Source organism: Oryzias latipes, chromosome 17 (assembly GCF_053564925.1).
Source record: "Oryzias latipes strain Hd-rR chromosome 17, Olatipes_Hd-rR_3.1".
Taxonomy (NCBI): domain Eukaryota; kingdom Metazoa; phylum Chordata; class Actinopteri; order Beloniformes; family Adrianichthyidae; genus Oryzias; species Oryzias latipes.
Window position 1 is genome coordinate 5169175 of NC_136253.1, and position 27748 is coordinate 5196922.

At 43.6% G+C, this 27748-nt stretch overlaps 1 protein-coding gene across 3 annotated transcripts; it reads right to left on the bottom strand.

The window, feature by feature from the left end:
- Positions 1–26997, bottom strand: LOC101163605 (vang-like protein 2). Of its 3 annotated transcripts, none has more exons than XM_023965012.2 (8): positions 26863–26997; positions 14473–14826; positions 13407–13530; positions 11569–12176; positions 9472–9605; positions 8081–8216; positions 4112–4355; positions 1–2271 (listed from the first exon to the last, which is right to left on the bottom strand). In XM_023965012.2, the coding sequence occupies exons 2-8, from the start codon at positions 14541–14543 to the stop codon at positions 2011–2013; spliced, it is 1578 nt and encodes a 525-aa protein (XP_023820780.1). In that variant the 5' UTR covers positions 14544–14826; positions 26863–26997; the 3' UTR covers positions 1–2010. The 3 variants fall into 3 exon arrangements, with proteins under 3 accessions (XP_023820780.1, XP_004078627.1, XP_011484319.1); XM_004078579.5 differs by having other exon boundaries at positions 26495–26865; XM_011486017.4 differs by lacking the exon at positions 26863–26997 and adding an exon at positions 26339–26621.
- Between the last annotated feature and the right edge of the window lie 751 nt (positions 26998–27748).

The window sequence follows — 27748 nt, forward strand, 5'->3', positions numbered from 1 at the left end:
TAAGGAAAAGAAGGTTTTATTGATGTCTAAAACACTATACAAACTACAGTTACAAAAGTGAACACAGACCTACAAATACTTTTTACAAGCCTCTTCTCTTCTTTCAGTAAAAACATTCAGAAAATTGCATCATCATAACTTAGGCACCTTAAAAAATGTAAAAAAAAAAAAAAATGCACCCAAAATGACTTGTAAGCATGCATTTTTTCAAAAGTATTCAGGTCATTCAACAAACACTCTGGGGCTGCTGAATACATTTCTGGAAAGACATCTAAAGGGTTTTCCAAACCCAGTCCTCCAGTGGGAAGAGAGCAGTCCTGCTGAGGCTGAGCAGACCGTCGGATATGTGAGACAGAGGAGCCCTTGGCGTGTTCTCGTCTGCAGAGTAAGGCTGAGGAAAGCTGCTTCGCGGCGCCGGCAGCAGAGCGGCAGCTCAGAGGAGTTACAATCACACGTCTGCTCTGCTGGATGCACACTGAACAGTGCAGGTAAACAGTGGGAAACATCAGCTCTGAGCGGGTTTTTTAAACTGGTGTCACAGGGGTTTCTGGACGGCGCTCGGACTACTGACTGTTTGCATTCGTCCCTGTTTTGCTAAGTGGTCATTTTGCACAGAGAAGTGAAACCGTGCACTGTCACTTAGTTTTTAGGAAGTTTACCACATCCAGCAACTGAAAACACAAGGACTCCAAAAGCATCTTTTATAAAGTCAAAACTAGCCCTTAAGTGGAATGACTTTGTGATTTCAGGTGACTCTCCAGGGAATTGTGATTCCCATCTTTATTCATCCTGTAGTTTTTAAATACACTGACTATTCTTTGTAGTTGCCAAATTAAAGTACTGGATAGTTTCAGACAAGTAAAATTGAAAATGTAAGTCTTGATTAGAATTCTTTAGGAACTTTACTTTGAAAAAAAAAACCAAACGATGGTATTTTTTGTCTTTAGAATATCAAAGGTCATTGTTTAAACCGTCACATAAATGACATAATTTGAGATTTTGTGTTTAAATAAAGGCATCACAAACATTAAAGCAGAACGTGGTCATTTTGATTACAAAAAACCCATTAAAGCCTTAATAACATTGCAAAAATTCCCATGGAGGTGATGTTTGTTCTTTTCATCTATGAAGCATCACTGAGGGGTTTCAGAGGCCGAAGCGGAGCTGGGATGAACATCCAGAAGTCTGCTTTAATCACACTAATAAACCTAACTGAAAGACGAACAAACTTTGATTTTTGAAAGTACATCTCTTTAAGTGGAGCTGCACGTTTTTCAAATGAGCTCCTTTAAACATTCAAAGCCCTACAATGGAGGAGTTGATCAGCAAAAAAACATCATGTCCCTTTGTTCTGGTAAAGCCAACATGCTCCATCCGGGTGACGGACATTCTGGTGAAAACGTAAGAGCAACGTTAGGAAGGACCCCCCCTAGTGAGGGGAGACTTCCGCTTTTTGCTGGGTGACCAGAGGAAAGCAGCATCTCCAGGGTCAAACATTTGCTGCAGCTAAACCCAAAGTGTTGCTGATCATGTCTGTGTGACCAGAAGCTGCATAAGAAGTGAACAGAGTGACGGACAGCAACAGGTTAGGAATGTACATCCATTCTTATTAACAGTCATCAAAAAAGACATATTGCTACATTCTTCAAAGCAAATATAAAGCGGTCCCTCTGGTACAAAAGCAAGCCCTTGCCACAGTGGAGGACCAGCAGGCATCAGAGCTGCAGTCGGTCGGCGCGTGTAAGACACCAGAGAGGGGGGGTGACTGCTGTTATAACCCCCCTCATACTTTATGTCTCCAGTCAGCCGTTCAGCGGATGATGAGGGAAGGAGGAAGAAAGGTCCCCTTCAGGACACAACGGCTTTAGCAGTGTGAGGAGAACAGGCCTCCGCTCGCTCTCCTGATCACAGTTTGACAGCGGCGGCCATTCTAAGCGCTCCTCTTCTTCAATGTTTTCTTATTCCGGCAGAACACAGCAAAAGACAAGGGGAGCATCAGCCGAACGCAGTTCAGACCGAAGTCTCCGACTGCAGCCTCATGACGAATTTGTGGCTCTTGGGGTCGATGAACTCCTCCCCGAGCCGCAGGAAAGGGAGGGGCGTCACCGTGACGACCAGGGAGAAGTCCAGGCGGCGCAGAGAGAAGACCAGACCCTGACGCAGGGCCGAGGTCACCGGCTCCTCGCTCACCAAAGTCCACTGGCGCCCTCCGCCGTTTTGCTGCTGGTATTGCATGGTGGGGCCGGGGGTCAGGTAACGCTCCAGGAAAGCCTGAAAGGAGCGAAGCTGGAGGTCATTTATAGAAAATGTGCCTTTATCGTCTTTCATGTAGTTTATAGGAGATTTTCCAACCCATTTAACCTAAAAGAAACATGCTTGTCTCTCATTTGTTACCTCATAACATGTTCTGAACTGTAATAAATAAACTAGAAATAGAAAATCTGTACATTTGAAAAATGTCCAGTCATTTCAACTGAAATATAAACCTCTGATAACAGTTTCCAAAGCAAAAGGAGAGAATAAATTCTCTTCAGGCAGTTAGACTGGTTACTTTTTACTTTTTCCCATTGTTCTTTAGGTTTTGATTCTGTGAAAACGTTCTTTACATAATATCATACTTAACATAAAAAACTGTCTGAAAACTCGAATGCAAATCGCACCATTACAACCTAAAAACATAAAAAATAAGAGAACAGCAGTTTAACCTGGTCGGGATAGAAACATGCCTTTTGAGTCATGGGTTTATGGGTTTTTTTGGAGTATAAGTTGAGTTTTTTTTTTTGCATAGTTTGGCCAGAGCTGCGAATTATATACGATTTAAAAAATAAAAACAAATAAAGGCTCATATATTTTTTTATTTTCCCGCTAACAACCACTAGAGGGCACCGTAGCAATGCAGAAGAAGTGCCGTCCAACTAAAACATGGGCTGTCTGACTTCCCAACCTACTTCCTAAATACTAAATAGATAGTGGGGGACTATGTAGTGAACATGGATTTTAAAAGCAATCCGGACACCATGCTCAGTAATCTTTTTTTTTAAGGGCGAATATTACGTCATTCATTTCATAAAGTAAAAACCTATTAAATACGAACATTTAACGACTATTTATGAATCCACTGTGTTTTGATGATTAAAACGATTATATTTTATTAAAAAAATTTAAACAAGTTTTTCACAAAAGTTGTTCCAACGCAATGCATTGTGGTCTATATTCGGCAGTCTGGTGAGCATCGATGCACACTGGTTTTTCACAGAGACTTCTAGGGTATTTCTAGGGCACTGGATTTTGGAATAGTAGATTGGGACAGCACTAGAAAATGGCGAACACACTATGTAGTGAGTAGGGAAGGAATTTGGACAAAACGTTTGATATTTTTCTTATTCGTGTCAAGACATTATTTTTTTTCTTTTTATTTCTTCCCTCTTTGGACAAATGCAGGACAAACTGGGTCCCAGAGAGACGGAAGTACTGCTGAAAGCGCCGTCATTCAGACGCAGCTCCTGCAGAAAAAAAACTTCTGAATGACTTCATGAACCCAGACATGGAGACGTGATTACTGATGTTTCTGTGGAGCTCTTCAAAATATATAAACCTGATCTGTCAACATCATCAGTGTCGTCCATGCAAATGAGATCTACAAGCAATGCTTCTCTGTAGTGATGAGGCCAAATATTTGATGGTAGCTCCTCCCACACATGGGAGTGTCTAGTGTAGGAACATATTTGGACACGCATTAGGCATCAAATATGATATGTGTTGAAAAAGAGGCAGCAGATTCTAATTTGACGCGTGAATCACATTTGGTGTGAGCACAATATAAAGCGGATTTGTTCAGGAGCGCCACTTATTTAGGATTGTTTCTTCTTTATTATGCATTTTTTTGGTGACTAATACTCGGCAGTGATTTGTGTTTTTAAGAATACAGGACTGTCTTTTTCTGAACTACACTTCTAGTCGTTTTCCCCCACAATATATTGTTGTTAAGCGTTTGCGTCTCCCTCAAACTTCTGAAATATCAAACTTCTTCTAAATATCACATCAATAAACTTTACTGCACTCTATAAATAAAACAGATGAGTATTTAATTAGCAGACGACGGGGAACCTGCCTTGGGCGTCATGTTATGCGTGATGCAGAACTGCAGGTGGGAGATGATGCTCTCCATGCTGTGGAAGGCCTGCTGCCGTGTGGTCCTCAGGTATTTCTGCATGGCTCGCGCCATGGGGGCAAAGATGGCTTGGGCCGCCTCCCGGGGGTCCATCTCCTCTCTGGGGTGTTTAGGGGACGAGGTGGCCTCGTCCTTGTGAAGACGCTTGATGTGCGTGAAGGCCTCTTCCACCGCCACCACCAACCTGCAGCACAGCCACATTCCCGCCCATGATGGTCAGTCAGTGAGAACGGCAGCTTGTATCCGCAAGTTCATTGTTGTCATAATGATTTCACGATTTTCAAGACGGCTCGAAGAGAAGTGACATGACAGAGGGGCCAAGAGATGGAGCCAGATGCCCGTCCCTGAAGCCCTGGAAACTGCCAGACCATGCCATTTACAAAAAAAATAAATATTAAACACATTATTAGAACTTCAGTCCTGTCATATTTTCAAGGTTGAATCATTTTTCACCAAAAATGGACCATTAGAAACACGCTGCGTCACGTTGTCATGGTAACAGCTCCAGCGGGCTCCACTCTCGCCATCTCCTCTCTGAGGAAAGTGATCATTGCGAGAAAATAAACAAAGCATCCTTTCAGAGGCAAAGCTGGCCTCTTCCTTCCAGATGATGAAGCAAAAGTTTGTTTTAATGAAAACAAAGTCTAACTAGTTCAGCTCCTCCAGTGTCCCGTCCTCATGTTGTCATTTCCTCCCCAGCTTCCCTCTTTCTTTTCCGCTTCAAGACGTTAAAGGAAACTATAAAATCACCTGTCTTTTCTACCGCTGTGATAAACTGTGGAAGGACTTTCCCGTCACAGTCCCATTCCCCCGTGACACACTCTTCTGACAAACATGGACACCAACCTCCCACCAGAACCAAAGTGGGGTTCAGTGTCTTGCTCAAGGACACTTCAACACATGGGTGGGGAAGGTGGGAATCGCACCTTCCCCTGCCGCTGCACCACGGCCGCCCCGTGGCACGTAGTGAAGTGTTCCTGCGGTTTTTTCATGTTTTTAATTAGAGCACTCCGGACCTTTTTTATTGTTTGAGGTTAACACCAAAATCCCTCTTGGTGGTGTAAAAGTAAAGTGGGAAGTCTGTCATGATTGATTAGTCGCACACAAAAATGGATCGCATGACAGCACTTATAGCAACCCCCCTGAACAGGATCCAGTGACCATCACAGGGGCAGACGTCCAAAAAAAAAAAGAGTCTCCCCGGGCGCTGACATGACACACTGGCTAAAGAAACTCACCGCCCTCCATGAGCGCCTGGCAGCACAAATCAACCAGCTGCTTGGAGATGGGACTCACCACAAATGGTTAACGGAAGGGCTAACGATCCTGATCCAGAAGGATCCCTCAAAGGGTGCAGTCCCATCCAACTACCGGCCAATAAACCGACCAACACATGAGGAACGACCAGAAGGGCATTGGTAGAGACTCCAGAGGAGCCAAACACCAACTCCTGGTTCACGGAATAGTCGCTCTAGACTGCAGGTCACTACACACCAACCAGTGTATAGTAGGGGTGTAACCATTCATTTTAATGATCCGATTCACAGTCGATATGGGTTCAGTTTGATCAATCCGATTCACTGACCTCAAATGGATCCAGAACATCTTTAGCCAAAACTTCCATCAGTGTAACTCAGAATTAAATAGCTGGTACTAAACAGTTCAGGTCAAGTTTTCCAGATTCTTTTCATTTCTGGCAAGATAATCAAGCGTAAATGAAATATGTGTTCAACCAAACAAGTAAACAGGAACTAAAGGGAAATCCTTTCACATTTTAGTTTCATAAAGTTCTGTTTCCCACTGCTCCTTCTGATGCCTTCTCTTTTTTGTCTCTTGATGTTTTGTTTCCAGTTGGGACCTTTTAAGGCCTAGATCAAATGTTTTTCATCCGATACTCCTTTTTTTGATCATTTCCATCTGCTGGTGTTGTTTCCTTCAAGACACCTTCAAAATGGTTTCTTATGGTGACCTTTTCCCTGAAAGGGTCTTTCAGTTCTTCCATCTGCTTCTGGGATCGGTCAAAGGTGGCGCTCCTTTCCTCATGACCTTTCTTCATTTGAGCCATTTCATGAAGAAGATCAGAGTTTTTTTCTCTTCCATTCTTTTCTTTCCTTTGCTTGCTGGTTTTGTTGTGTCTTTGTTAATCCCAGTTGATGGTCGTTTATGAGAAATCCTTTCCTGTTTCCCATTGCTGTTGAAGATTTTGCTCTGTTTGAACTGACACAGCTTGTGTCTGGCTGATTCTTCCACCTGCTGGGCTAAGCGGCTCTCTGCTTTGTTTGCCCCCTTTTAACAAAATCAATCTATCCACTTTCTTCTACCTGCATGAGCCGTCTCAACTGGCCCAACTGGTCCAGCACACAAATAGAGAGACGGCCTTGATGCTCTTCATCTGATGAAGACTCCTGCTGTGCTTGGACCTTCATTTTCTTTGCCCTTGCTGGGTTTCGTCATATGGAACGCCGCCGTCCGGAGACATTCACATATTGTCCAATAAGGGCTGCTGCTGTACAGCGATTGCTCTGCCACCGCACTGTGGCTTCCCTGCCTGACAGACCGCCGCCATCTTCATTCATGACCACGCCAAGGATTTTCAAAAATCAGATGGTGGCATGAAATCTTGAAGATTCTGCCATCACGCGGTGGCAGTTCTATATGCGACCGTGGCATCATGGAGCGCCAAGCAACCATATGGACGAAGCTTCCTTCGCCAGCCCTTCGTGAACCGCCACCTTAATGTGGAGTAGGAGGAGTTTGTGGGCTCAAGTGATCTCAGGAGCTATTGTCCCTGGTGGGGACAAAATCAAGGGATTTACAAGCGCATTGCACGCACTACCTATACATAAACATTAAGCTTGAAAACGAGTTTAAATGCTTTGTGACACAATGAACACTTTTTTTTTTTTACCTTTTTAACCCTTTGTTGTCCTATGGGGTCCAGACGACCCCACCCTTACATTGACGTGTTCTCCCCACCATGACAAAGGTGGATAAAGGTGGAAAGATTTGTTGTAATCCATGGACACCAGTGAAGCTCACAAATCATTGAAGAAGAAAGGTTCAGAGCACTGTATAGTGGGTCTAGATGACCCAACTCCAAACGTTACAGGGTCTAGATGACCCCATGTTAAAGTGCCTCCAAGGCACGCCAACATTGGGAGTGGGGTCATCTGGACCCCACAAGATAGCCCAAGGGTTAAGGCAAGGCAGGGTCAATAGGTTTTTTGAACACACTGAAAGCGCATACACAAAAAGCTTTAATAACCAGAAAACATTTAAATAAAAGCTAAATTCATTATTGTAAAAATATCTTGGAATCATTTTAAGATTGGAAACCAACACCAAGACATTTCAAAACTCAAGATTTAACATTGAACGAGCCCTTTTCTGCTGTTTGAGTGTGTAGAGCAGACAGCAACGCTGCTATTTACCTTTTTTTTTTTTTTTTTAAACCCCTCAGGTGGCTTTAAACACAGCCAGAAACTTGCTATGAAGCATATTTGTGGTGCTGGAGTGTCGTGGCGGGTTGCCATTTACTGTGGGCTTTCCTGCATTTAACAGAGCACCAATCATGTTGCTGCAAACGCCGACGTTTCACTGACAGAATGACAAACTGATTTATTTCCCAGCAGCCAAAACACTGAGGGCATGTAGAAACAGGACCACCTTAAGTTATATAAGGAGAAGTCAAATAGCTTGAATTAATGTGCTGGAAAAGGTTATAAGCCATGTTGCAGACTGCAGCAGGTCACACCTTTATGCTCGTGTCTTGACGGAGGTTAAATGAAGGACTGGAAGATCAGTAGATCTCTAGAAAACGTGCTTCTTACAGAGGATTTGAGTTTTCCCTCCATCTGATCAGACATTTCTTAGTCTGAATGCAGACTGATCGGCGTGTGTTGGTCTGACCTGGCTTTGCGTTTCCGTATCCTGCGCTCCATCTCGGCCTCCTCGTAGTAGTACTCGTTGTGGGAGTTGTCTCTCCTCCTGGCAGCAGCTGCGATCATGGCTCGCGATTGGCCTGTAGAGTTGTTGGTTGTGTTTTCTGCAAGACATCAAATGCAGAGGGAAGATGAAAGAGAAATGAAGCATAGCATTCGGTTTACACCAGGGGTTTCAAACTCCAGGCCTAGAGGGCCGCCCTCCTGCTGGTTTTCCAGAAATCCTGCCTTATCTTCTTCTGCTTAACGTTTTTTCTCAACGCCCACTGGATTATAGTGCGCAAAATAAGTAATTTTCTGTATTTAACAAATTTAAAAGGCGCACCAGGTTTTAGGGCACCGGCACATAAAACATACAGTAAAACATGCAGGCTGGGGTGCGTTTTAAAAAAGCAGTGGAAGCAAAACGGAGTTGCTTGTGATTTCTTTTTTCAGTCATCAATCAGCATCCAAAAATCCATCAAAGTCCTCATCGTCTGTATCTGAAATGAACAGCTGGGCTGAATTTCTATCAAACATGCCAGATTCCCTTTAGTCATTGTCAGAGTCTGTCTTGTCGCCGTGCGGCTCCTCAGGAATGATGCTGGCTTTTGCGACCCGTGGTTGGAAGACGCAGGGAAGATCTTCTCTCCGGGGCCAAAGGCTGATCTTCCTCCGGGGTTCACCCCCCCTCGTTCAGGCCCTCAGAGCCTCCAGAGCGGGTTAAGCCAAAGAACCAGTCTCAGTTCTTCTAGAGGAGCTTTCTTTATTACTTTTCTCAACTCCAAAACAACGACTGACCGCGCCTGTATGTATCGCTCAGACACACCGGTTTTAGCACACTCATCCCACAACACACGTTAGCATCTACAATCCATTCATAAATAATGGCCCGGCGCTGCCTCCCAGTCTTAGTAAAAGTGTGATAGCTTGCAGTTCAAACTGTGCTTCATAATTGTGTCTCATTGCAGGCAGCTCTTTCAGGGTTACCAGAACGTTGTTTTTCTGCAAAGTGGACACACCTGCACTTTTGTTCTATTTTTCTTTCACGTCTTATCTTCCCTCCTTACCGTTTTCATGCTGTTCTCTCCTACATCCTTTTAACCAAAGTCACACAACACATTAGGCGCACCGCACCATAGGCGCTCCACACATTTTGGAGAAAATGTAAGACTTTTAAGTGCGCCTTACAGTCGTGAAAATACTGTACATGAAATAGATGTGTTTAGCTAATGAGCAGCTTCTATGGCAGGTTGCTTGAAAAACATGTTGACCTTCCGAGGCCTGGATTCTGACACCACGGGTTACATCTAAACCATCACAGGTGGATTCAGATAAAGCTGAGCGGCAGAAAACAGTTCTGGGTGGAGAGGCATTTACCGTCTAGAGAGTAAACCTTGAAGCCCGTAATCTTTTTGGACAGAATGGACTTGGGCAGGTTGAGCAGGGCGGGGTTGTAGACGGGGAAGTCGCTGTAGTAACGGTCCAGAACCCAGACAGCCGCTCGCTGGATGCTGAAACACAGACAAGGTGGCATCACTGAGAAAGTCAAACTCCTATATGTGCAGAAAATACAGACAAATCCTATTAAACCGACCTTTTAGGATCATTTTAGTCTGTTAAAACAAACTCAATGCACCAGGAGCTGAGAGTATAAATAAAAAAATGTATTATCAGAGGAGTAAGGTGCACCTTAATGACCTCGTGCAAAGATGCTGCATGCACGGGGCGTGCAGGTGCTGCACAAGTGCCCCCACAAACTACACCACCCAAGAAGCCATCACTTCTCACGTGAACAGCACTAACGTGCTCCTTGCACATATATGTGTTTTTTGAGAAATAAATGGGTTCATTATTTACCCACCACCAGAGGGCACTGCAGGTGGGTGTGCACCCGTATTTACTACTGACAGCAACACAGAAGAAGTCTGATCAGCAGGTGGATTCCAAAGTCAAAACGGAGGGAAATCTAATCATTGTCCTCCTGAACTTCATGAAACACTTCTTTTCTTGCTTTGAGACATTATTATTTATATTTTTGCCCCTCCTGGGACCAATGTGGGACAGCAAATTGTCAAACTGGGTCACAGGGAAGCAGAAGTAGCGCTGACAGCAGCCGTTGTTGGTACCAAAAGTATCCGGCCTGCAATAACTGTTCGTGGTCCTGCGATTGATGATGATGTCACATTATGTGATTGGCTATACGTTGGTCAGATGACGTTTAATGATTGGTCCGCAAGTTTACACGCCAACACCGTTATCCGTGAGAAACATGGATGACTTGTCCATGAAGATCTCCCCCCATGTATCACAAGGGACTTTCAGCGTATCTTCTGTGGCCAGCTGTGGAGACCAGCAGAAAACTGGATTCAAGACATTTAGCATTTGTTTTAGTGCTAATGCTTTGTTTTTTGGTTGGTTGTTTGTTTCAATAACTTGAATAATACATAAAATTTAACATAAAAATATGGTGTTTGTGCTGTTTTTTTTGTAATTAGTATATTAATGCTTTCAATGTGTTTAAAAAAGAAAGAAATGTAAACTTTTAGGCCAATTAAACCAGACAGTACACCATAAATAAATATTGTTTCTCATACAGTCATTTACTCACGTTGGAAAAATAAGTTTATATTGCCAATGTGTCTCTCTATTATAGATCTGGTGTAACAAACAATTATGTCAGACACACCTTAAAATTCAAAATAGCATTTTTAGTTATGAGGGAAAGAATTTATATAGAGCCCTAGCAGATCTAGACCCTACGTAACTATGTAGTTTGTCCAAGCAGTGTTACCGTAGTGACGTCATCATTGGTGGCAGGACCACGAACCGTTATTGCAGGTGGAATACTTTTGGTACCTACACCGTATTTCTGACGCAGCTCCTGCAGAAGACGATGAAGATGAACCGGGAGAGTCTCTGAATGATCTCATGAACCCAGACGGGATTACAGATGTTTGTTTAAATCAACCTGATCTCTCAACATCATTCAGGTCTTCCATGCATGAAATATACAGTCCATGCTTCCATGTAGAGATGATGGTAGCTCCTCCCACATGCGGCCAGGTGTCTCGTTTAACTCTTGTGCTATCTTGTGGGGTCCTGATGAGCCCACTCCCAACGTTAACGTGTCTCCAAATTAACGTTGGGAGTGGGCTCATGAGGACCCCACAAGATAACACAAGGGTCAAGAAACACGCTTTTGGACAAGCGTCGAGCAGCAAATTTGATGAGCTCGGTGTGAACACAGAGTCACACCGAGCTCTGTGGGGTTGTTTACTTCTCTCTCAAAAGTGAGACTCGTATATGATTTTTTTCTTTTCTTTTTTGCCTTTTTTGGGCGGGTGCGACTTATAGTTTGGAAAATACAACAACTGCAAATGTGCTACTGAGAGTAAAACTAGTGATTTCAACACAGAGCGGCAATGATTCAGCTGTAAACTTCCAGGAAGTGGGAACCGTGAGTCCACAACAAACCTGAGGTGGCCCACATTGTAGAATTTGCTGGCTCCATCTGCGGTCCGGACCACCTTAAGACAGAAGGCTGGCTGCAGGTGTCGGACTTCCAATAACACCAAAGCCAGGTACTGGATGAAGAGGAGGGCGTCCACAAGGGAGGCGGCGTACTCCACGATGCCCCTGTAGTCCCTCTCCCTGGGCTCCAGCACTCGCACGCCATAGAACAACCAGTAGGACGCCACGAACAGGAACACCAGCACCATGAGCAAGCAGCGGAAGACGAAAAACCGAGGCAGGGTGGCGCGGGGAGGACGGAGGAACAACGCCCATGAGGAGATGAGGAGAACAAGGAGCTTGAAGGCGAGCGAGACGTAGAGGCCTTCGCAGGGCGTCCCGCAGACCTCAAGGTCGTCGCGCCACAGGACCTGAGGGAGGATGAGGAAGGCTAGAGGCGTGATCAGAGCGAAGAAGCTCAGGCAGCCTCCCAGCACCGGGCCAATAAAACGCTTGCACTGCAGAGGGGTGGAGTCTTCCAAATCTTTGGTGGCGCGGGTCAGGTCCTCATTTGAGATGCTGTGTTCAGAGGTGCCTGTGACCACAGTGGTCGTCTCCCCCCAGTTATCGTCCTGAAGATGAATAGCAAAGGACAAAAAAACATGTCAAACGTGTTCAAATCCTTCAAAAAGGGAAATTTTACTCCATTTTTGTCTGTGAAAACAGGCCTTCCAGTAAGCACGCGGGTTTGGAATTTAAGCACGCTGAATCAAATCTGCAATAAATCCTTTTTCTATCAAGAAAACCCAGGAGTGTTTCTATAGAGATCCTTTTTAAAGCATTTTGAAACAGTCTAATCCCCACTTTCAGTCACAAATGTCCTTAATCGTCTCGAAACCTTTAGAAGGAATAATGCTCTTTAGTGTCATGCCAGTAATGGTGACAGCTTGGCTTACCGCGGACACCGACAGCCCTTCACTATTTACTCAAAGAGCCCCTCTTTGCTTTAGCGTGTCTCCTCTGCCTCCTCAAAGACAGCCGCTCTCTGGTGTTAAGCTGAAGGCTCTCAAGTCTTTGAGGAGAACACAAATGTCAACACCTGCTCTTTGCCCGCTGACAGGATTCAAACAAAACCACCAACTGCTCCGATGAAACACAACTGAGCTGTTGAGAGAGGGCGAGGGCCCACTTAGAGAGAGAAAAGGCAACATCTGCTGGGTCAGTGGGAATCAATCCACGACACCTCCTCTGTTAAAACAGCTGGGAGGTCCCCATTCCTTCACCGTGGACTAGAGACGGGGAACTCTCTGCTTACCTGGACTGACGTCTCTGCATTAACAGCAACTAGTACAAAAGCCTAACCAGTGGTTAATGTTGGGAATAATTCTGTTTAAAGGGTCTTTATGATGCAAAGTCAACTTTTTGAGCTTTTAAGTGTATTATTATGTTCATTCCTCACAGAAAACAACCCAAAGTGGTATTTTGATCCATTCACGCATGTGTGAGCATTCCTCTAAAAACCTGCTCTCTGAACACCAGCCCCTCCCAATCCACCAAAACGAGTGGGCTCTCACAGTGTGACATCACAAAGGGAGGAACAGCCCCTTCCAGGAAGAGTCTGTGCTACCAGCTCCGCCCCCAGACTAACACACACGCCCACTTTCTGTGTGGAGCTAGCGGTGATGGGCTAAATGCTTTAACTTTATCTGCACAATATGCACATCCATCTCTGCAAAAGTTGGGATGCTGTTGGATATTTTCTTTAGTGTGCCAAAGGTAATATCTGCTCATGTAGTTGACTCTGAAAGGCTTGAGAAAAGCATGACATGGGCCCTTCAGAGGGAAACGTCAGAGCCGCTGACCCGGTCATCTCCACGGGTGGACTCTGCATCCAGAAGCGGCTCTCCCGGAGTTTGGATGGTGACCGATTTGTCTCCACGACTGCTGCTGTCCCTGCTCTTGGAGCGGTGGCGGTCCCGACGGTCCCTAAGGGTGGCAAAGAAGGATTTTCAGAGGTACTGCAGGTGAACAGCCCTTTCGTTCACGCATTCGCGCCTATAGTGCTCTGGTGTTGGCTGTTTAATGAGCAAAAATTGAGGATTCGTTCTGCAATGAAACATTTATTTTTTTGTTTCTCGCGTTTTGATTTAGGTTTTATGCAACAAACTCCTAAATTACCCAAATTTAGCTTCTATTTGAAAGCAAAAACATAAGTGATTTTTTTTATTGCAGGAAATAAATTCAGCTGTAAAGGGGTTAAAATACTCTAATGAGTTTCTTTTAAGAAGAAGAGTAAAAATGATCTGTGTGTCTTTTCTTCTTTTTAGAGGAGTGTTGAAGGAAAAGTGCAGGTTTTTCTCGTTTCTTCGTATTTGGCTGAGCTCAAACCAGCAAAGAGTTTTCAAACTGAAAAACAAAACAGCACAGATCTCGCTCACACATGTACATACATGTTCTGTCCGCAAGACTTTCACATTGAGCGTGGCCTTCCAGGTTTATCAGAAAGTGATTGAATCATGAAAAAATGATAAAATAATGAACTGAAGTGAAATGTCAGACAGAGAAGAGTTCATTTCATAACCGTAAATCCATCACAGGATGTTTAGAAATCCTGCAGCTCCCTTTTGTTCAGCTGCAGCAGACCTTGACCGCAGTCCTTCAGCTCTTTTGATGGTTAAACAGTTGCAATCTTTTGTTCAGTTTGTCATTTTGCTCACGGCTGAAATGTAACCTAATAAATCACCTCTGCTTAAAGCAGGCGAGAAACTGCACGCCTAAAGCCCTGAACCGCTCCGATAAACGACTCAAATCCACGTTCCGTGCAGATTGTTTGTCGGTGTTGCCTCGGAGTATGAGGAGCGTCATACGTGTGATTTTAATTTAAATATTTGATTCTGCTTCTCGTCTTTGAAGTCCTGATTTACTCACCTGTGCTTGCGGGAGCTTCGTGAGTGGGAGGACTTGTACGAGTAGCCCGAGTACTGCGACTCGTTGTCCATGTCGCGGGCCAGCAGTAGGCGGGGTTTACGGGCCCCACCTCCTCCCCCCTTGGCGTGCTGCTCGGAGACTCCTCCCAGCTGGCTTTTGCGCTCCGAGATGGACTTGGTGGAAAGAGCCAGGGGCAGCTTGAGCAGGTCAACCTTGCTCCTGAGGGAATCTATCTTGGAGGCCGATGAGGAGGGAGCAGGAGAAGGGAGGCCGGGGAGCTGGGGAGGCTACAGAGAGGAGGAGGGAAGAGGGGTGGGAGAGTCCAAGCAAAGGGAAGGCAGAGATTCTCCAGATCTGGAAGAAAGAAAGAGAGCAGAATTCAAGCTTATCTCTGCCGATCATTCGGCAACAAGACCCTCAGAAACGAAGCATGATGACTGAACTGAAACTGAATAATCGGATTAACCTTCAGCCTCTTTTCCTGCCTGAACTTCCTGCATTAGGTTGCAAACTGCTATCAAACCATCTAGTCAAACACGCATTCCCCCAAGGCTGCGTTTGTCCGGGTTCATTTCCAGGTTTGACGTCGTGGTTCAGCTCAAATTGGATGATAAGCCTCATGGTCATATTCTGCCCTCATAACCCATTCAAATGTTTTCTGAAGGATATTTTTACCTACAGCTCAACTTTAGGCCTCTTACAAGTCAAAAATAAATATATCCGGTATATATAAGGAACACTGGGATTTTTCTACTCAAGGTTTGCTCTAAAATGAGTTTAAAATCAGCATTGGTATATTTTTAAAGGTAACACAAAGTCAAAGAAAAAAATGTTAAACTTCACAGAGCTGTTTATCTCTTAGATGTCTTCAAATGAGTCCTAGCGCAGTTTTCCTGAAGATGTGGTCATGGAGAATCTCTGACCAAAGACTCAGAGGTGAGCATGAACTAAAAATGAAGGAAGACGTTCGAGGGTCATGTTCATGGAGCTACAGACTAAAGGTTAGGAGTCCATCTCTAGATACAAAGATAGGGTCTCAACTAGAGCAGGTTATCATTCCAAAAGGTTCAATACCAACACCCAGAACTAAATACCTATACCTGAGGAAAACCTATTACATTCATTTGTAAGAAATATTCACAACAATGTTAAATAAAATGGCTTCAGATTGTTGCTTGGGTGCCGGTTCGGTTCCATTCATGAATCAAGGTCAACAATTCAAAGATCAAACCACGGTTCTTACCATTGAATTTACTATGATTGAATGGTTGCAAAATACGTTTTTTTACTGGATCTATAAAAATTAACTATGTATTTAACACCATCATTTTATCAGAATCAGCAAAACATAACAGATAAACTCACACAATATTTTGGGAAGAAAAAAAATCGTATTTTTCTCTTTTTCTGTCAGCGTCGTGGTTAATCTTGTTTTGGATCATTTAAGAACAAATCCTGAAAATGAAGTTTTCCATCCTCAAAATTTTCCAAAAAACCCGCACAACAAATTTAGATTTTACAGATGTGTTGTGGTCATTGTCTGTATATGAGACCTGGACTGAGTGAGTAAGACGTCACAGAAGGGTTTGCTTCTAGCTCCAACCAAAACAAGTCCATGCAGTCGCTATTATTTCCTAATATGGACGCCATGTTGGAGCCAAGTGAAGTCATGACTGATCCTGAGTCATCATTTCTATAGCAACCATTCTCGCCAATCAGGAGTGAGCTTACTGGAAGGCCACGCCCCTACCACTTTAAAGCTGGGTCAGGATAATATGTCAAACATTTTGAACGTTGGATGTGATTGGCCAGTTTATATCTTGAATAACTTGAACTACAGAAAAAAATATCATAAAAACAAGATAATTGAGGAGGTGTTAAAAGAAAAAAGGTATCGGAGGGAGAATGGTTAATCTGACTAATAAAATGTCTGAATTCTACGGGATTTTGGCCTCTTGGAGCCAGCGGATACTTCCTGTTTAGAACGCTAGGGGGGGAGGAGTCACTAAGTCCAGTTTTCATATAAAGTCAATGGTTCCAATACGGCATCTCAACCATGCTAGCAGTCAGTCTTGTGACATTACATAATTGATCGTTGGATTTTCCTACTAGTCCTAATGTCATTTTCATGATCCTTTTTATTCAGATTGTTGACTACATTTAAAACAAATTCTTTTTGAGAAGTTATTTCAGTAAATTCAGTCCAACAGTCTGATATTTTTATTTTGAAAATGAGAGCCTTCAACAACACTTGGCCGTGAAGATTTACTGAATTCAGTGACAGTAGAGCATTCAGTTTGAGTAGTTTAGATCTTTAAAATCCAACATGAGAATGATAATTACTTTGTCTGAAGTGTATTTTTACTCTATAAATACATTTTGCAAATAAGCAAACTAGGATGCAACAAATACTTTTTTTCTGGGAACAGATTGCAAACATCTGACAATTCAGATACTCATTTCAGCCCTATTAAAGAACACGTCATCTGGGAAACTCGACTGAGGTCACTGTTTGATCGGGCTTTTTATTTAAACAAAAATACAAAGAAGAAATAAAAAGAAATGTTATCAACATGTCATTGCACACAGGTTTCATTAAAGTCCAAGCAAGATCAAATCCTATGTGCAACACATGAATCCAGCCTGATGCCTTCACTGACCCACTGACATCAAATGCATGATTCCTGTGTGCCTTCAAATGAAAAGGTTTCTTTGTTGTTTCTCTAACTCAATATCCAATTCTCATCAAGACTGTCTTTATGTTAAAAGTTTTTAACTTAAAACAGAAGGTTTGTCATTATGGACATTGAACTAGCATCTTTCACAAAGTGTCATGATTTAATCGGTTTGGTGCGGGCTCTAATTAGGAAGGAAAATTCCGTGAATTTCCTTTCTGGATCCAATTTTCTTAATTTGATTTGGAAGGAAAAGTGGAGCCATTATTGGTCCCCAGAGTCTGAGAAGATGTGCTTGTTTCTCTGAGCTTCAAAAAATATGGATTTTTCTGATGCAACACACAATTACTGCCATTTTACGACAAAACACAAAGTTGAGTGTAAAAGAGGGCGATGTTTCTAACTCATCTGTGAAGTGAAACAGCCTTTTAAGTGGGTATTTATCACCCACTGTGGGAACGTTGCTCCCACAGTCTGAGCGCTGTGATCCATCCACACTAAGCCCCATTAACCCCCTAAACAGAGGCTTGGGTTTCGCTGTTTGCTCAGATCGTGTCTTCCAGGTCTCTGCTGAGGTTAATCATCACACGACTGTATCTCCTCTTCAAGAAGCAGCCTTAACGCCAGCTAGCTGCCGCACAAAGGCGGCCATATTGGATTACCATGTTTTTACTAAACTTATTTGCCCTCTTCCTTCCTCTCACTGGCTCACATTCCCTTCCTTACGCCCCCCATCCCCTGGGAAAAGAGGGCCTCTCTGCTGCCATGGCGATGAAAGAGGTCGCCTAAACGGAGGCGGGGGGGGGTTGTGGAAGCTGGCAGTTGTCGTGGAAACCTGACCTTATGCTGCCCTCTGCCAGTCAGCTTTCCACACTGGACTAAAATGGCCTTAAAGAAAGTGGTGGCATGACGGATGTGGAACTGTCAAATGCCAGTTAGCTGAAGAATGGGCGGGGCTTGCTGCCTTCAATCGGACCTCTGTGGGAAATGAAGGGGGACATTAGCCGTCATCGCTCTGCAAAGTAAAGCTCTTCTGGGCTCACTGAGCGAAGCCTCTACGCCCCACCAATCAGACTTTGTTTAAAGCTGGCTTCCCTTCAGGCATGAACACTGTGTGAACACGTGTGTGGAGCCGAGGCAGACCTCATCTCTGGACGCATTCCCTCATCCAGGACTGGAAAACAAACTTTCACCAGATCAGAGGCGGGTCAGGAGCTCTGCAGCCATGGGCAAAACCACAATGACTTGTTTACTCCAAACCACAAAGTTCAAATGAGTAATCGTCTCAGAGCGGTGCATCATTACCAGAGTTCCTCTGCAGCAACCCTCAAAAAGACCATTAAAGCCAAAAAGTATTTTCTTTGAAGGAGACACCGCATGAAAGAAACCTGTTCTCTGAATGTGAGAGTCACTAATTATTTCAAAAATGTAAATTCTCTAACTCCAGACTTATTTTCTAACCTCTGACATAAATAAGTAGACAAAAAGAGGTGATTTAAACAAACCGAGATGACATAAACATCAAGCAGACACCAAATGATATGTAATGACCATTTTGATGTGGTGGATGTTTAGCTAGAGCTGGCCTTCCGTCATACTGAAGAAAAAAAAACAATCACCATCCTGTGTGGGTTTAGCCATTATCCCTCTACCCAGATTAAAATAATAATTAAGCAATTATAGCACTTCTGGCTGTGCTTCAAAGTGCAGACACTGTTCAACAAAGAGATGAGGCCGTGTTTTCACCCAAAATATCCATGTGAGAAAATCCTGCCAGACGCCTGTTTGCATTTGAAGATAATTCCCAGGACACCTGTGGCTAAGATGGAACACCACTGGCTTCACAGATAGCAACAGGCTAAATCTGCAGGGTGGGGGGGTCGGGGGTCCCCATGTGTCGTGATCCAACCAATTACACGACCAAGAATAGCTGGCGCTAAAAAAGACGACGGATGGTTTATGAGATAATCAAAGTCAGGAATGGTAAATGGTGTGTACTTATATAGCGCTTCACAATCACAGTCCCATGCGCGCACACAAACACACATACCGCTGAATGTGTGGTTATAACACCCAACACTAGCGCCAACTTGTAGCCACCACGTGCGATCATCCGATCAGAGATCCCGTCTCTAAGACACGCATAGAGACAGGCATGAAAGTTTGAACGCGGCGGTCACACGGTAAAGGACATCTAGCCCAGCTGACTTGTAGTTTTTCTATAAGAGAAATTTGGGGGTATTTTTATAGCACTGACCTTTAAATTAACTGCACTTTTGTGTCGCTGACACCGTTATCTGACCAATGCCTGAGGAGGTAGACGGAGCCTGAAGCGTCATGCCCTCAAAACCAATAAAAGCTGTTTGGAATCACAAAGGATCAATAAACCCTCTGACCTTCAGTGAGTCATGGTGGTGTGTGTCTGTGTGTGTGTGTGGGGGGGGGGGGGGGGGGGGGTCAATCCATGTGACTCAGCCCTAAATTCTGAAGAATCAAAATGGAAGAGAGCTCTCTTTTGTTCATGTCCCTAAAAGTTGAAAAAGCCCGTCTGCTGTCCCGCATGTGTCTCTGTTGTGAAGGCGAATACGATCTCCAGAAGGTGTGGTCCACCTTCTGGAAGGATTGTGTTTCTCATTCATCCTTCTGCCTTCTGTCCTTTAGCCTCGGTGAAGGACCTCACCAGGACACCAGTCAGTAAGAAAACTAAAAGCTAACCCCCCCCCCAAATGTAAGAGAAGGTGGAGACCTCTCCATTTTGCTCTGGAACCGCAGGACGCCTCCCTGCATGCGGTTTCTAACCAGCATCCTCAACCTGAAGGTCCGTTTGTTTTCATCTATTGTTCTGCAGAAGTATTGTTCACCAAACGGGCGTGTTTACTCCTTTTAAGAAGTAAATGGTCTTCAGTTCTCATTCAGCTTTAGAGGCAGATCCCAGAGCGGGCCGGTCCAGCGGCGTCTGCGTGTGTGTGGTCTGAGATTACACAAGCATGAGGCTGGGCTTCCGGCCTGCTCAGACATGGACGCTTCAGCTTAATCCAAAGGGAAAGATGCCTAAACTCTCAACACATTCATGGCAACAATCAAGTTTTACTCCCATGTAGACTAATAATAGATTTCAGGAACTCACATGACCGACTGCCATGCTTTACCCAGAAGCCAAGCAATTATTGCCAAACAGCGGACTCAGAGCTAACAATGACTCCAGATGAAACGTCAAACACAGAAAAAAAAAAAATCATCTTTTTCCTTTTGGTTTTCAGAAGCTGTCAGCAAAATCATTCATGGGAATGATTTTAAAGCACAGTCAGATTTTCCCCATTAGTACAATGGACATCCATCTCTAATTTTAAACAGCTAGTTATTCATAAATAGGGAGCAGTCATATCCAATTGTTTTATTGATACGGTTCACATTCAGAACAGCAGAGGAAAGGCCGCGAGTCCATCTTTGGATAACCAGAACAATGGAGATATTCGGGTTTTATTTTAATATAATGGTGAACGCTGGTGAATATAATATAATATATCCAATAGTTATGAAAAAACTCATGTCTAAAGTTTAAAAACAATTGGCTTCAGGATTAATTTATCAGTTCTTCCAGCATTTATGTACTACGGAAAGAATTGAGACGTTTTAAGAAACTAAATGTGATATTTTGTGCTTCTAGAATACATAAATAAAATCCACATTGAGATTTTACAGCAACAGCAAAATCTAAAAATGATTTAATCGTTTAGTCCAAAGTCAAGATGACTTTTTAAGTCAATAAACGTCCTTTCTGGTTGTTGAACCTCATTTCTCAGCTATAGTTCTGTGTGGATCAGGTTTCACTCAACAGAAATACCAACAGGTTACAAATTAAAAATAAGGGTTTTATACTTTATTACTTTGAATGGAATTAGTTAAACGTTGGGGTCAAAAGGAATATATTCTGTTGTTGCGGAACTTGATAACAGCTAAACTCATTAAGTTGAGCTTTCTGTAATGATTAAATGATGAAGAATAAAAAAAACATTTTGTTTGGTGGGTTTTTGTGTTAATCTGTTGTTCAACACACACTTTATTTTAATCCATCTATTGTCTAAACTAGGGCTTGATAGATAAAATCGATTAATTGATTGGAATTGATCCATAAAAGCGGAGATCAATCTGTTGTGCCTTTCCTTTTCCAGTTATCGAACACATAACAGCAGTAAAACCAAAATCTGCTAGCTTGATGCTAACGTATAATGGAATCTCCCATAGGACGGCTAATGCTAAGGCTTGTTTGACCTAGACATACATTGCTGACTAAATGAACAGCTTTATTTACTCACAGGGAAGGAATCTTCCAAACTCTTTTAAGGAAACATTATTTTAAAAATAACTATTTGTGGTCTAAAGCATCTTTTTCTGCTCAAATCAAGTGTAATGCTATGCGCCAGTTCCACCCGGTGGTCAGATCTAAACACCATCCAGGACAGACGGAAAATTTATTTTTGTAACATGGGTTCGTTTACAGCCTTTATAATATTAACGATCTGCACATTTTTGTAGGAGCTTCACTGTTTAAGAAACCGTGTAACACTGTATGCTGATGACAATCTCATTGAAATATTTCACTAATAATAGTGACAGTGTGTGAACTGTTTCAGATTAATATGAATATTTTCGTAACATATCTAGATTATTAATGTATTTCTATACAAATGATCTAAATATGTAAACCGTGTAAATTCTAAATTAAATTAAAGCAAATCAAGTAGATCGAAAGAATAGAAAAAAAAAATTTTAAAATAGAGAATGGAATCAATGCTGGAAATTATTGGCGATCCCCAGCCCTAGCCTAAACCCGCCGAATCAATGTCAGGGTTCCACAACCTATCCAGCTACTGTTGGGAGAAGGCAGAGTACGATCAGAACAGCTCACCAGTCTGTTGCAGGGCCACACAACCACATGAACAACTGAAGACAATTCAGAATAACCAATGAACCGTTGATGGTTGTTGGACTGTAGGAGAAAACCAGAGAAAACCCACAGATGGACGAGGTTAACATGCAACCTCCAGGGCCTTCTAGCTGCGAGGTGAAAGCGACACACACAACCAAGCAGCTCACTTTTGTTTGAATTCTTTTCTGCTACTTTTAACTGTTAACTACCAGTAACTAAAAATGTCTTGAAATAGCTATAACTAACTGCGTTTCCTGCGACTGAAATCGTGCAAATTGGATTTGCAATAAAAAAAATTGGCCTCACAGAAAACACAACAATTCTGAAAAAAAACTTGCATCTTTTGAAAGAAAAACTGAGATTTTGCGCTGGGAGGAGGTGGTTTTTGATCCGTATTGAAATGGACACATTTAGCAAAACTGCAATGGAAAAAGTTTATTCAAACTAAATGAGTCACATGACCAACAACAGGATGGCAAAGCGCTTATGGTTGCCTTGGGCGCTGCACAGCGGGCGCCACAGGAGGTCCCAAAGCATCACACAGCTCATCAAAAGTGGAGCGTGTCATGTGGAATTGTTGGATCCACAGCTCCTCTGGAAAATGGAAAATCACCAACCACCATTTCCCAAAATGGCTTCATTCGTTGCCCCTCCCACGTGTAAGGACCTCGCCGCTCCATGGCCTGAACAAGACGCCAACGACTGCTTAGATAGATGATGATGAGCGCTAAGTTCTGCTCATATGTGTAATGGAAACACAGCTACTGAGACCACGTCAACCCAAATTGTTTGTGTTTCCCCAAACAGAAAAAAGGCATTTAAACAATCAACTCAAACTATTGTTAAGCCGTTTCCTTAAAGGTGCAAATACATCAGTTTTGTCCCCTCAATCCCCAAAGACAGACAGAAGTCAAGTGGTCATGCAGCATTTTCAGCTGTCAGGAAGATCAGCAGCTCCACTCCATGTGCAACTGTGAAAATAAACGCACACACACCCCGCATGGGAGGATGGTCACAGGGCCACACACAAACACACACACATGTGCACACAGGATTGACGGTCTGTGACAGAAACCAACACACAACAACTGCTACTGTCAACTTTGAAGCAAACCGCCAGAGCAAACTCAAACAGGTGTGTAACTCTGGGTTTGAGCAAAGCTAACTGTGCATTTTCAAGGTCCCACTCCGATCAATCTTTGATCTATTTTCAAAGCGTTTCCAGTGGACCTTTAATGATGATGAAGCTGTTTTCAGCCTGAATCGAAAAGCCTGTCGTTTTCCAGGACATAGTTTCTGCAGACGTCATTAGAAATTCACCTGTGAGTTGTAAAGCCCCGCCCCCTTCCTCTCCCTATTGTTGAGAGCTCTCCTTTCACACCCTCTCCCACTAGCTTACAGCCTCTCTCACCCCAACGTAACATAGCTAGCAATCTCGTAGCTATCCGGCCGTACAGTTTAGATCCAGGCTCCAGCTCAGACCAGGAAAACAAAGACGATCGTGGATCTTTTTGTCTGAAGGTGGGTGCATCGGAATGGAGTGGAGCAGGGAGCTTGTGGCCTGTCCAGCGTATTCGTCACAAATACGTTTTTTTCAAACTAAATTGTTTTGTCTAAATAAAAATAATCAGAAATGGTATTTTGAGCTTGATTCTGTTTATATCTTCCCTCCATCATCAGAAGAATGCCACAAGAACATGTTAAAACCCCCATTTTCATGGGACTAGGTCTTTAAATCAATAGACCTGTCTGTTGGTTTCAAAGTCATGAGGATCATCATCTCACCTGTCTTTAAACTTTCTAATCACTGCAACTCAGTGGGCTGATGTGGGTTCACGCTGAAAAATACATCGTCAGAGCTAAAATACATTCAGTTTGTTCTACAAAACATAAAACCTATCTGTTTAGACATTTAAGGAAACATTAAAGTGGAAAATGTTGATGCTCAGCTTTTTCCTTCTAAAATGACAAAAATCTCTGAGAAATACATCCGATGTTCCCAGAATAAAGACGGAGGTTTTATGGTCGGTCGGGAGCAGATAGAGAAGTTGAAAGGGCAGAGGGCTCCATAAAACGGGCTTTGGAACAAAAAAGTCAGCATCTCCCTTTGTCATATAGGCGAGTACTTAAGGGCGCCATCTGCAGATGGCCATGGCTGACGGGGGAGTGAGATGCAGGATACTTTCATTTGGGAAATGAACTGAAATGTTTCCAAAAGAATACGACAGACTTTTTTTTTGCGTCACACTATAGTGGGTCTAGATGGGAGAAATGACTGTTAACTATGGAACCAGAATGTTAAAAAACAGCAACCAAAGAGAAGAAAAAGACAAGTTTCCTTTAACATGTGACGATGAATGACCTATATAAAAGAATCTAAGATTAAAACTACGTCTCTGAGCATTTCTTCAGTCAAATGGTGATGGATCAGGAGCAGATAAAACATGTGACGCAGCTACCGAAGCTCTCCCTGCTCTGCTCCATCCTCATGCTTCCACCTGCAGACAGATAGATTCATGAACGTCTTTGTTGTCTTCGTCTGTGCTGGAATTCCGTTCAAAACTCAACGGCTGGACAGGTCCAATATTTCTCAGCGTTTTTGTTGCACCGGTCATGCTAGCTCGGGGTTGTGAGGGGCTGTAAGTTAGCAGGAGAGAGTCCGAGCTGGGTCCTTCCTGTGTGGAGTTAGCATGGTCTCTCCGTGCATGTGTGGGTTTTCTGTGGGGACTCGGACTTCCTCAAACACATGCTTCATTGGTGAATTGATGACTCTAAATCAGCGTTTTTGAGCCACGGCACAATTTAACCTTTACAATAATCCTGCGGTACACCAGCATCCAAAAAGTTTAAAAAAAAAAAAAAAAAGGAGAAACTCCTAGTCTGTATTGATCTACAGTCCCTCTGCACATGCACGTGCATTTTTGTGATAATTGTGGCAGAAAAAGCTGGAAGTTGCAGCTGTTTTTTCTAAAAGATGTAATAAAAGTTACGTTAGATTTCAAAACTGTTTGATGTGTGTTCGTTGTGGTTTCAAGACGGCAAAGGAAGACTCGTTGTGTGCTGAGACGCTGTCACTTTAAACCAATGCATCATGGGAGATGTAGTGTGAAAACTGCCGCAAAAGGGCAGACAGACTCTCTTCTCTGAGCTTCATGGTTTTGTTCAATTGTTCCACGGTCTGACAGCGGATTCTGTGGAAAGCTACACCACTAAAGACGAGCTGTAGCTGGTATTTTTGTTGGAACTGAGAGACTTTATGAGCTAAATCGGAACAAGGAAGTGAAGACTTGAACCACTTCTGATTGGTCAGACTGATGACATGTGATTAAGCCTCCAAGAATGATTGGTGGAGACAGTTAAAGGGGCGGGACTTTTCCGAAAACAGAGCTAAAGCTGCGGCTAAATCGCGGTACCGTCATTCTTATCAAAGTGTCTTTACTAGAATAAAATAAACGCAAAGAAACAAGTATTTTATGATCTTTCATATTCCTAACTACTCAGTGTTTTATCAGGGCCTGTTTGGATGAACACAGAGCTGGAATCCTGGAGATGGTAAATGTTTTTAGATCAGTGAATGAGGGCAATTTCTCACGGCGCACTAGTGCCCTGCAACAGTGGCGACCTGTCAGGGTGTCTCCAGCCTTCGCCCAACAGTGGTCAGGTTAGGCCCCGTGACCCCGTAAGGGATAAAACGGGTTCAGAAGATGGACGGACAGTCCTTCACTACGGCAACTGAAATATCCACCCGCTGCTGTCTAAAACACTGGATGATAGGCTGAACACATGACTGAGGAGGAAAATGTTCTTTGTTTTTCTAGACTGGCACTGATGGAAACGGTTTCACTCATATGATCCAAGTCAGCACTAAAGTTAAACTGCACATACAAGAGTATTAGTGACTATCTAATAAACGAATCATCCAAAAGTAGATTTCATATTTTGTCGATTTCTGGTGGATTTTAGTTATAATTGAATAAATTCTGTGTCTTTCTGTAGAGTTACAGTTTTATTTGAATAGAAATCATCACTTTGAGATGGTAAGGAAGTACATTTCTGTAAAATCCCTACTTGAAGCATTTCTGAAACAGAAACCCTGCTAGATGGGGTTTTGCTCCTGCAGAATCATTTTCCGGCTTCCCTTTGAATTTCTGCACATTCAGGGCCTGAAATCTGAAATGCAGGAGCAGGAAGAACCCGGATCCGGAGTCACACCGCATCAATTATTCAGTGGTGTTGTGTGGACACAAAGAGGGCAACTTACTGCGAGGACCTGAGCGGCCAACAGACAGAGAACGCGGCGCGAGACGGGACAATGGGAGACTCCCTGGCCCCACTGGTGGCGTCCCCGTGGAAAATGACCCAAATGCTCGCAACCCCCCACCCCCAACAAATGAATGAGCGCGGTGGAAATGCTCACCGGTCCTTCAACAGGCGGAAAATTCAAGCCTTTCGGCCTACAAAGAGGCAGGACGCGCGCTCTCTTTCCCTCAGGCGCATCTTTCTGCCTCCGACCTGATCCGTGGAAGCGACGCTTCTCCTCCCACGCGCGCGCGCGCCCCGCGGGGCTGCGTGGCCTCCTCAAGAACAACAAAAGAGCCGACGAGGGTCCCGAACTTCCCTGCCGTTCCCGAAAAACCAGGCCGACCATCGCGTCCCGTCGACGGCTGTTGTGGAAACCGGAGATCTCCGCCATCCCCCGGTCCGCGCGCGCTCACGCGGCGCAGCAGCACGCGGGGCCCCGTCCACCTTTTAACACAAAAACCCACCGAACAAATTTCTACTTACTTCTTCCAGATCCCGCTCTCAGGTATTTTCTCACTTCTCCACTTTCTCTCCGGTCGACCGTCGCGCCGGGGGCCCCGCCTCCGCTCCGCACTGGCCCCTCCTCTGGCTGGTTTTGCCCCCTCCCCTTTGGGAAACGGTGTGGTTCTGCCACAGCTCACCTCTCACCCCGCAGAACTACCCCTGTGTGTTTGTGCTGGTTTCTGTGGGGTTTCACCTCCTTCCAGGCCTTCTCCCTTGAATACTCTTCATCTTTGAACACCTTCATCTTCGTCTGTTAGTTGGATGAGTTCTAAAAGCATCAAGTCCTCACATCAGCATCCAGGGAGTAAAAGTACTCTAATGTACAAGTACACTTAGTCTATGCTAAAAATGAGGCAGCATAGTTAAAGTTTACTTTTTATGTAACATCTATGTATTGTAAGTTTTAAATGCTCCACTTTAGTCTGAAGAAGTATTCAGTTAGTACACTTCCTACATGGTCTATAGTTTATTTGCTGTACTTACTGCACTTATACTCTAGTATACTTAATAAAATAAACGTCAAGTGTAGTACTTTTTTAAAGAAAAGAAAAGAAAAGTATCTCTTGTGTAGCTCTTTTGTCTTTCCGTGCCTTTGAGCAAACATTTTAAAATACTCACTAAAACACCCCCCCCCCCAGATGACACCACGACAGTAGAAACCATCAAAAAATGACTGAGGCCAAAATCTCTTAAGAGCCGGGTCATTTTTTTTTTTGTAACCAAAACACACGTGTCGGGCATGTCCAAAGGAAGTCTGGAAATTATTATGGGATGGCCACAGGACCTTTGGAAAGTGGGAAATATGCAGATTTTCCTACAGTGTGGGAGAAGCTAAGTGTTGTTTGCTCTTCACAAAGATTCACAC